Source organism: Olea europaea, chromosome 6, assembly GCF_002742605.1.
Source record: "Olea europaea var. sylvestris chromosome 6, O_europaea_v1, whole genome shotgun sequence".
NCBI classification, from domain to species: Eukaryota; Viridiplantae; Streptophyta; class Magnoliopsida; order Lamiales; family Oleaceae; genus Olea; species Olea europaea.
In genome coordinates, this window is record NC_036242.1 from 22,530,912 (window position 1) to 22,542,201 (window position 11,290).

Below are 11,290 nucleotides of genomic sequence, written 5' to 3' on the forward strand. Positions count from 1 at the left end.
TCATATGTATGTAAACAGTTATGTATGTGTAGTATAACCATTTTTTAAAATACATTTTATGAGACCCAAAGTTTTCTAAAATTCTTTGACCTCAAATTTGAGCATTTTTATTTCCTCATAACTTTCGAGGATCAACAAGCAATAGATACTTCATGATCAAGGGTGTAATACTCTTTGTAGTAACGATCCTTAAATATCATATTAACAATCGAAATATGGTCGAAGAAAAAACCTCTATTTAAGAGAGCTTCTTCCTATACCTATGGATTCCATTTGACTTAGAAATAATTTATTGACAATCGACCAATATAAAAAGAGAGAGAGGTTATGAATGTAAACAAATTGATTGCACATTAATTAGTACATTGATTAACAAACAAGTTTAACAAAAAGAAGCAGAAGCGGGCCCATTAATAGCCCAATGGGTGTAATTGCACCCACTGACCTTTAATTTTTGACATTTACGAAGTAATTAATAATTTTTAGTTCATAATTTTAACCCATAATTTTTACATAATTCTATCTCGTCCTGAATGATGTTCCTAGGTTCGCCCCAAAAGAGAAGTATGGAACTATTCAATTTGCATATGTAGCTGTTCATTGTCAATATACATAATGAATTATATAATATCACATAGCACTCTATCATTTGTCAATTTAAAACACAATCAACTTTTTCATCCAACCTTTTTCCTTCCACATCATATTATGTAATCCATTATGTATATGTTTTTCATGTACAAATAGTAAAATCCTAAACAAAAACATTATCAAGAGAGAGAATCAGATTAATCTTCAATCAAGAAAACAGCATAATCCATGATTACAAAACTCTCAATCCAATTGGTTCTGTAGTTCAGTTTACAGAATGTCAAAAGACAATAGAAACCATCAATATGAAGGCAAAGACATTAATAGAATGGAGGCATAAATTTTGTGCATTCATATGCAACAGAGATACCTCAAGCGTGATAGCTAACAAAGGATGCAAACATAATCACCATTTTGAAGCCAAGTGAAAGATTACAAACTAGAGGGGAAAGTAAAGGCAGGGGTAGAGTCATCTCAAATTGAAATTAACAACTCATTACAATCTATTAATGTTACAAACGATAACAAGTGGTATACAAAAAAAAAAAAAAAATGGTTACTCCAAAAATTGAATTATATCCAAGATAACGTCAAACTAGCAACGGTAATTATCATCTAAAATAATACAAAAACCATGATACTGATAGATGATCTGATGATTACATTGGAGATGGCCTTCATCTTGATTTGTCTAGACACCTTATCATGAAGGGAAATCATCTCTTCGGCTGATATGAACATTTATAATTTGCTTACTATACTCCTAACAGCTCTGCAATTCTCGTATATGTTGTTCAGCTAGTAAATTCACACAGCAATCAATGGCTCCAAAGGTTTAGTCCCTGCAAACCAGTGATATTGTTTGAGTACTCCTAAGGTTTGAACAGTTCTGACAGAATTGTGCTTCAGAAAAATATACATAACTCAAATCACATTATTTTCAAGAGAAGTGAAGATAAGAGGACATTTTCAGGGACGATGACATAACTTTCTTAAAAGCAAAATGGAAACAGTAAAGATATAAGAAGAGCTTTTAGATCAAGTTGCTTAAAAAAAAAAAGTCAAGTCGCTTAAAAATAACTTTTTGTCTCCAATCATGTTTCCGTTCCTCCGCTCGTGTGCCCTCCTCCCACTCCCATAACATGAGTGAAAAATGTTACTTTAGTTGAAAGTTACACTTACCTTCCTATCAAGAACATACTATAGCTCATAAAAACGAAGCTTAAAGAACGTAAAAGTACAAAAACATATCATAGCACATAAAAAGTACTCAATCATTTGATACTTGATAGTAAAAGGTTACTCACAAACTATTAGGACACAGAATGCTGTTAGATACTATTAAGGCGCGTCTCATAATTGCAATACATTATGAAATTAATCAAGAAACGCCCACAAAAATATAAAGCAGAATAACATGTCATTTCTTCGACAGGGGAAATTCCAAGAACAAGAAATGAATCACCCCCCAAAATCTAGAATCAAAATATTTATATGCTGAATAGGATAATTAAAAGCTCAGCTAAGCTAATAACTTTATTTTCATTTTCCAACACATTTTTTTGACAATTTCCAAGTCTTCAAGTAATTTTATGTGATCATTCTCTTTTAATATCAGATTGCATAAGAAAAATATTCAGAAGAAGTTAGCACACTCTCACAAGTAACAAAATGAGGAAGCTTACATCATTCTCCAGCCAAACATGGCCATGGCGTCAATAACAAGTTTGAGTTTAAAATAAGAAACTTTTTGTCGGTTGTAGTAGTAAACTTTTATATATGTGTGTGTGTGTGTGTGTGTGTAGTGAAAAAAACAAAAGTAATCTGACCAAATATGTTTAAAAAACAAAATTAGTGAAAAGTAAACTTTTGCTTATTTTGTAGTTTATTATCAAAACATGCTACAATTGCAATCCTTGCACTTGAAATTGTGATAGCAACTCAAGTGATAATTGTCAGAGATTCTTTGACTCTTAGTCAACAAGCAAAAAGTATCTCCCATGTGTCTACATTTATATATTATCCTTCCTGTTTCTGATATAAGAGAATCAATATTCTACCATTACTAATTTTCACACAAGATGATTCAAGGGCACTCTTAGCCATACACCATTACACCTAGCTTGCATATTTCCAGTTCATGACTTTCCGTGTGTTCATTAGGTAAATCTAACCTGGCTTAGCATCTACAAATATTGTCACATCGTAGAAGATAGACAAAACATGTATAAAAATAGCATAACCAATATCAGCATTATATAAAGATTACTTAGCCAAGGATTGAAATTCATACCAGTACTTGATCAAGCCATCCCACCCACAGGTAGCAACTTTACTCTGTTCCAACGGATGCCATTCAGAACCTATACAAACTCCCTCATGGCACTTTAAAGTTCTAAAAACCTTGCAACTCTTCCAATCCCAAAACCAGCATCGTCCTTCACCATCTCCGGACATAACAAATCGCCCATCAGGCGAAAAATTAACCTGACAAGCATATCCCGCCACGATGTGCCCCGCAAACCTCTTCTTTTTGTTCAACTGAAATCTCTCTCTAGTACTGTATATAATTATCTGATTATCCAAACTCTGACATGCAAGCCAGTTCGTATTGGGGTGCAAAGATATAGATGGCATTGAATGCATATGTGGCTCACTAATATACTTAATCACAACAGGAATCCCATACTCCCAGACACGTAATGACTTATCATCACTTGAAGTCACAAACCTCCGATTATTATCAACAAAAGTAATTGTATTCACTGCACCCAAATGCTGATCATACTCCTGTGTAATCTGCCCAGAATTCATATCCCACTGTACAATCTTTTTATCACTCATTCCCGCTAACAAGACATTCTGCTTATCCTCATCTGGATTGAGTCTCACTACATACGGAATCTTCCCAGTCGAAAAAGTTGATATAACTTGTCCAGTCTCTGTATCCCAATACTTTATGTTCTTATCATATCCTGCTGTCAAGAATTTACTTCCATCATTACAGAACCAAATATCCCTAACTGCCTTAGTATGCCCCATGTAAGTCCTCATACATTTTCCTGAATTAAACACATCCCATATCTTCACCTTTGAATCCATACCTGCAGACAATATCAAGTGACCAAACTTTGGGAAAAACCGAATAGCGGAAACGCCCTTGGTATGCCCACTCCATGTGTGAACCAATCTCTTCGGTATATAACAATGATCATTGCTAGCCTTGGCGTCCTTTGGAGGCTCAATCCACGACCTCCCTTGATAATCCCTCTCCTCTTTTCCATGAAAAGTACTCTTGTCAGCGTGGGCTTCACCTTTCTCTTTCTCGCCCCCTTCCTTCTCACCCTTTTTCTTCGCGTGCTCCTCAGCATATTTCTTCTGCTCCTCTGTCAGCTCCCCTTGCAGCCACTCTCTCTTACCTGCCCATGGACTCTTCCTATTCTTCGTCAACCATGCCTCAGTCGCCGGATTATCCACCTCCTCTGAATCCATCAGATCATTCCCCTCATTCTCCAGCTGCTCCAACGTCTCTTTCTTTTTCTCTAGTTTCCGCTTCTTCTGCTCATGTTGCGGTATATTATACACAGAAACACCATCATATTGCTTCAAAGCTTCAACATCCCCAACATAATTATTCTCAGTAGGGTCTGCCGCATACCCAAATTTATAAAAAGTGTTATACTGTTCATCAAACACAAACGGCTCAATAGCAGCATTCTCAACAAATCCAAGCTTATGATTACGGAGACCTTGCGCAAGCCCATCCTTGGCATAGGGATGAGCCGGGCCAACGACTGGGGCCCAAAGTTGGTCATACGTGGGGTTGAACGAAACAACATGCTGGGTCGGATTTAGGGGTTTTTTAGCTTCAGATTGTAACTTGCCAGCGACGGTAAGAGACAGCATAGTATCGTCTATTTTCGGAGCGGTGGACTTGGAGGGAAGGGAGATCCGAATTGGGGAGGAATCGGGCGACGGGTCCTGGTCTGATGTTGTTGTTGTTGCCGGTCGGGAATCTGATTGGCGTTCAACTTCATCATCTTCTTCTTCCATGTCCGGGTCTTTATACGATTGCAGCAAATCCATTTTCAGGGGTTAATCGGACGTAAGAAGGGAAAATAATAGGATACCGTGGCAACTCGCAATGGATTCTCAAATTAAAGATCCAATTCAGGGTACTGTAAGGTAGATCCACAACTAGAAATCCAATTAAGAAAAGGAAGAGTTTATTACTAGGATATTTGGAGATTGATGGAGATGGCGAAATTGAAGTGGAGAAGAAACAAGAAACAATGGGTAAAAACGCTAGAGACGTGTGGAAAATAGGATCTTGGGCCTTCGTGTTGCATATAGGTGGTACAAGTTTATGGGCTTACGGGCCTTACTGTTGTGGTGAAAAAAATTGAAAAAATACATGATTACAATTTTAAAAATAAGAAATTTGTGAAAAAAAATTGAAATATCATATAGTCATTGTGATTTACTAATTAATTAAACAAGATAATGTCAAAATAACACACAATTTATTGTCACAATCATATACTAATCACAGATTGCTAAATGTCACACTTAGAAAGCGTAAATTTACATGTAGAAACAACGTGAATGGAGATAGTACAGAGAGATTGAGCTTGAATAGATACAAGGCATATATTATAATTGATGGTGAATCAAAACCTATATAAATCCCAAGTATTCGTTGGGAACTCATTTTAGTACTTTATGAAAGTGAAATAGGGATTTGGACAGGACAATCGAAAATCGGTAGGTGAGAAATATCAGGTTCACGATCAAATGCAAATTGTAAAGGTGAATATTGATAATAGGCAGTTGGTCTTATACGAAGCAATGATGCAATATGTAATATGACATGACCACAAACAGAAGTTGAGAGTTTTGTTTTTATAAGTAATGATTTAACAATAAGTTGTAAACGTTTAATAAACGACTCCGCTAAACCATTTTGTGTATAAACATGCACAACTGAATGTTCAATTACAATCTCAATTGACATACAATAAGACCATTTTGGAAAGAAAATGACAAGAGGTACAACACTCACTGTTACGTCGTGATGTACGACAAATTTCGGCCATTTGAGTTCGCTCGAAAATTAATTTTTAAAGCTTTGGCATTATTTTTGTTAATTCATTTATTTTGGATTTTTTTTTTTTTTTGCAATTTTTGTTCGTTTAGACTTTTTTTTTCATTACTTTTAGTTTATTTAAACTACGTTTTCATATAAACCCTTATATATAAGGGGTTAGTTTGTTTTTTTTTTTATCATTCGTCAATAAAATTCGTGAAATTTATTTTCTCCTTAATTTGGTGGATTCCAAATTTCGTGATCTCAAGGTTTTCGCTTGAATTCCTTTTGCTCGTTGCGTCAAAACTTTTAATATAAATTTGTGATAACAATGGGATGAAATTTCAGATCTCAATTTTCGACCAACCTCAATGAGCAACACCATCAAGCCCTTTTTTCCACCACCTTATAACCTACTTAATCACTAGCATATGTAAAAAATATTTTTCTCCTACTTATTTCTTATTCCAATGTATATAAAATATCATGATCTTAGGAAAAAAAAAAAAAGCAAAATTGCCTGTGGGAGAGTAGCAACAGAGCCTCGATACATCCTTAAAAACCCTCTACTTGAACAAAACAAAGTATGGTCCAATTCAATACAAATCTAAATGTATATTAAGCCTATGTTTGGCCCCATTTTCTCAAAAACTCATTTTTTTCAAAATTTACTTTCAACCATACATTCTCCCATAAAATAATTTTACACTCTACTTGAATAAAACAAAATATGGTCTAGCTCAATGCATTTCTAAATGTATATTAAGCCTATGTTTGGTCCCTATTTTTTAAAAAAACTCATTTTCTTTTTCGAAATTCATTTTCAACCATACATTCTCCTGTAAAATAATTTCACTTAAATTCAAAAAAAAAATCTTATTTTTTAACCACATATTCTCTAACAAAATACTATTCTAAAGTACATTTTGGCCATAAAATGGGGCTCAAACAGGAGCTTATCTTATAAACAAACTCAACGATGAACTTCAAAAAATTAAGACAATCTTATCAAAATAGAATGTCCGTCTCTATTTATCGATTGTGGAGAATAAAGTTTAAATCGAATTGAATAATTTCCTTTACAATTTAAGAACTCGATTTGTAATATCATATCAATCCATGTTCAAATGCAAGCTCAAATTAATACAATCAAATTTGTCGAAAAAAATTAGTATTTTATTTTAAAATATCGCAAGTACAAATAAATTTATTCCACGGGAAAACAATATCCAACAAATCTCACACTTGACCTAGAATAAATTAGACATCTTAAGCACGTCCAAAAGTTACAACGTATTTTACCTCCATGCTGAAATTAGTAATATGAGATTTTTTCAAACAATGGCACCTTCACCCAATGTGAATAAGATCCAGATGTAGAATTGCAAGAGTTCTTATCAACTTGAAAATCAGGGACCAAATTTAGAGCTGAATAAATCGACATATATTTTTCTAGTTAAATGAAGATATTTCAGTATATGCTTAATAGCGGTCTAGTGCTCTGGTCTTGAATTCGACTATTATCTATTGACAATCCGAGCAACACAATAAATTTATTGTCATGTCCATAACATTGCATGCAGGAGGTTTCCTACAGCTAAGGCATAAACCTGCTTCATGTATTTCACTTTGCTAGGAGTTTTAGAATAATGCTTCCATGACAAGCGCAATCCATGTCCAAAAGGCGTTTGACATTTCTTGAAGTTTTGCATAGCAATTTCACCAGCATTTTGTCTTTCTATGAAGTTCGGAAAAGAAAGTTATCATCATTTTTACCATCGTGGACTTGGATCACTAGAACATAATTAACATCTCCTAAGTCTGTCATGTTAAACTGTTGTGCCAACCAATTTTTAACTGATGCCAGTTCTCCCACATCATTTCCAATGAGTAAATGGCATCAACATACACAAGTAAAATAACTTTTGTTGGCTTTAATGGGTTTATAGATACAAGGCTCATCAAAATTCTGATCTAATCCATAATACTTAAATAATGTAATGCGTGAAGTTAAGTATTCTGATTCAAGGGTCACATAGATCATTCTAAGAGGCATGTGAATCATATCCATTTCTCCGAAACTAATTACAAAAGATTGGGACAGAAGCAGGCTTAGTGAGTCGATCAATGTAAGCAATTAAGAATGTGTAGAAAAGAAATTGGTAATCCTCTATTCTATGGTTTCAATGATTCGTATTGATTCCATTTGATTGTAAATACAATTTCAAATTTAAAACGAGGGGGAAGAAATTTCAAAGGAGATTTCGTGGAAGCAGTGTTCTAAATAGCGTGTCTAGATGCCGTCAAGACGCGAGGTGTGGCACCTAGGACTTATGCGCTAATTTAGCGGTCTACGCTTTGTTGACCGCTTTAAGGCACATCTAAGCTCACATTGGCACGCCTTGGCATGCATTATTATTTTTTAAATTTTAACTTTAGTTTTAATTTTTTTTAACACTACATAGAGTTTCCAACTTTTGGGGGGTAATTGGATTGAAAGGCCCAAAATTTATTAATAATTATAAAATTTTCAACTTTTAGGCCAATAGATTGAAAGGCCCAAAGAGGGCACTACAACTATTCTGTTGTAAACTTTTGATATGGGATAAGAATACCTTAGATTTGACTATAGTACATTGTTCATTTAGTTTGATTGTAATGTATTGTACATTTTGTTTAACTACAGTGTATTATCCCTTTGATTTGGATGTAGTACATTGTAGTACTACTGTATAAATAATTATTTATATTCTATTAAGTTATTTAATCATTTTCCTATCTTTTACTAATTAATAAAAATTTAGAACTCTCCAAATATTTCAATTAGCACTATTATGATAAATTTGTTTATTGTTCGAAAACATATTTATTTTGTTAAGCTCTTAAAACTGCATTTGGTACTATAATTTATATGTATTATTAAACGATTTTTATATTGATTGAAAATTTAAAGTAATATTAAAATAAGAAAACGTATTTTCACATCTTTTTTTTATGTCTAAGCCTCACCTAGATGTGCTATGCATTACCCTTTTTGGAACACTAAGTGAAAGTGACGGAAACTCCAAACAGGTATTTAAGGATTTGATGAGATGGTCTTTCCCGTTTTGGTGCGGTACATAAATTAATTTAGGGTGGATGTTATTTAAGCTCCCGTTTCGCTCCCATTAAAACTCATCAATTTAATTTAAATTTTTGCCTCTCATATTTTTCACCACACAATATTCAATAAAATAATATTACATGCAAATCAAAAAAATTTCATTCTTTTACAGTCATCAATTTTTCAAAAAAATATTATTCTCCCCATTATAAATTCAAATAACGGGGGTCAAACGAGTGCTTATAGTCCAGAAATTATCATATTCTTAAAAGAAAAAAAATGAAGTGTAGGATTTAATTTTCGCTTGGTGGAAAAACATTTCATATTCAAGTGTAAAGGGGTGTTTCGAAGCAAATTTAGAGTTTCTCAATTACAGTAAACAAATGCTGCTGAATTGAGGGAAAATGTTTAGAAATATTGTGGCTTTTCTGACTCAAATTCATATTATAGGGATCTCCTTGATATTTGCCCTGAAATCAAATTTCCTCGACCTCAAAAAACGAAAACAATAAAAATTAACAAATAAATCAAGAGAAAAAAATGATTGGTCATAAAAACAGTTGAAAAAACGACCAGCCGAGAAAGAGCGAACAAAAATGGCGGCACTACCACCCTCGTCTCTGCAACTCTCTACATCAAACCCAATATTTTCACAGAACACGCGCGTAAATTCTTCGTACAAATTCCAGGCGCCTCCATCGGGAAACCACTCTTTGATTCCACGCGCCGCCACAGAAGAAGACTCGTCCTCTTCCTCTGAAACCTCTGCCGACCAAGATGACAAATTCGAGGACCGGCTCTCCCAGGTCCGCGTCCGCTACCGGAATGGAACGGGAAAGAAAGCCGAGCTCCGCAAGACTCGGAAGGGTAAGAAAACCGGATCCGGATCCGGGTCTAGTATATACCTTCCTCCCGTGCCACTAAAGGAGCCGGTTTCTGAAGGGTTGAATGTGGAATTCGGGTTCAGCCCTTTTTCGGAGCGGGTCAATGGACGAATTGCCATTCTCGGACTATCCGCTCTGTTCTTGGTGGAGCTTGCTACAGGAAAAGGTGTTATAAATTATCATTCACCTTCTATTGTTCTAATTCAGGTTTATTTTGTGGCTGCAGTTTCTGCATTGTATTTAAAGTATGAGAAAGAAAAAGTTAGTGTATGGCCTGAGAAATGATATATTTGAGGTTTGATGGATAGAATTGCTCGTTATCATATCTTATTGAAGATTAATAAAGATTTTGTTGTTATATTTGATAATTTTAGTGCATGTTTTGTTCTGATTTTTTATTTAAAATTTTTTTTTTGTCTCTTACTTTCATAAGTTAATCGTAATTTTTGACCTCTTCTCTTATGGATGGGACGAACATTTTTTTGTAACGGTTAAAAAATCAATTCTCGTAATCACTATCGAACAATTAGTAACTTATAAGCCATGAGGAAAAGAGCTAGTAAATTAAATTATGTTGTAATGAAATTTTTGTGCCACTTTGTTTACAACAGAGCTGCTACATGTGCAATAATTTTGACAGTCGTCACAGAGGTGGGATCGTGATCAAAATAATCGCGGACCCATCATTATGAGAGTGCTATAAAATTCACAGCATATAAATGTTTTACAAATAGCATTTCTGTTGTAACCATGCTATACTACCACAAATTTTGACACATTGACTAACACAATACACTCACATGGGAGGTCGCTATTATTTTATTCGCACTGGATTCACACTTCAAATGTGAGTGTGGTGTCATCATTTATGTCAAACATTATGATCGTTTGGCATTATCCTTTCTTTTGTTCACAAATATCAAGTCAAAATCCATAGTTAATTATTGCCTGCAATGTCTGTACTTATATTATCTTGATTTCTGGATTGTCGTGGAGCTTATCTTTAGGGAAGATGGAAATTTCAAATTCAAATAACCCAAAATCAATTATCAACCCTGAGTAACAATTTGGTGATCCTAAATTTTAAAATAATTGAAATTAACAATTACCTGCTTCAGCGTAAAAATAGACATGAACATTCTGGCACAACAAGGTTTCACAGTTTAGGTTAACGAATCAGATTACATTCTGTGTTAGAATTTGATCACAATAATGCAGAGTAACATAAAGAGGTAAAAAAAAATGGTTTAGTATTATACTATTTGTACAAAATGTATTTACAAATTTGATTGACAAAATAAGTGTTAGCTAAATTCGGGCTATTGAATTTCAATGATTTAAAAATCTATTTTTCAAATGATTGATGTAGATTTATATTGTCAACCAACTTTGTACATATAACATAACTCGAAAGTTTATTAATGTCAAAATAAGTAGCGATCGGGTATAGTCAGTAAATAGTTGTAATAGTTGAAGGATATTGTTAGAGGCAAGAGTTTGTTTGTGTGTGTGTGTGTATATATATATATATATATATATATATACACACACATAGAGAGAGAGAGAGAGAGAGATTATAATTTTAATAAAGGAAAATGTCAAAGTACTCGAATTTTGGTGATCGAA

At 33.9% G+C, this 11,290-nt stretch overlaps 2 protein-coding genes across 2 annotated transcripts; one reads left to right on the forward strand and one right to left on the reverse strand.

The window, feature by feature from the left end:
* Positions 1 to 1,037: 1,037 nt before the first annotated feature.
* LOC111396185 (pre-mRNA-processing factor 17-like) lies at positions 1,038 to 4,909 on the reverse strand. The gene is made up of 2 exons (XM_023022526.1): positions 2,885 to 4,909; positions 1,038 to 1,433 (listed from the first exon to the last, which is right to left on the reverse strand). Exons 1-2 carry the CDS (start codon positions 4,675 to 4,677, stop codon positions 1,427 to 1,429), a joined length of 1,800 nt encoding a protein of 599 aa, XP_022878294.1. The 5' UTR covers positions 4,678 to 4,909; the 3' UTR covers positions 1,038 to 1,426.
* A 4,399-nt stretch (positions 4,910 to 9,308) lies between these two features.
* On the forward strand, positions 9,309 to 10,042 carry LOC111396186. The gene has a single exon (XM_023022527.1). The coding sequence runs from the start codon at positions 9,377 to 9,379 to the stop codon at positions 9,947 to 9,949; it is 573 nt and encodes a 190-aa protein (XP_022878295.1). The 5' UTR covers positions 9,309 to 9,376; the 3' UTR covers positions 9,950 to 10,042.
* The last annotated feature ends 1,248 nt before the right edge of the window (positions 10,043 to 11,290 follow it).

Excerpts from the sequence above, each read along its gene's own strand:
- LOC111396186 (XM_023022527.1), top strand. The coding sequence starts at position 9,377 with ATGGCGGCACTACCACCCTCGTCTCTGCAACTCTCTACATCAAACCCA.
- LOC111396185 (XM_023022526.1), bottom strand. The coding sequence starts at position 4,677 with ATGGATTTGCTGCAATCGTATAAAGACCCGGACATGGAAGAAGAAGAT.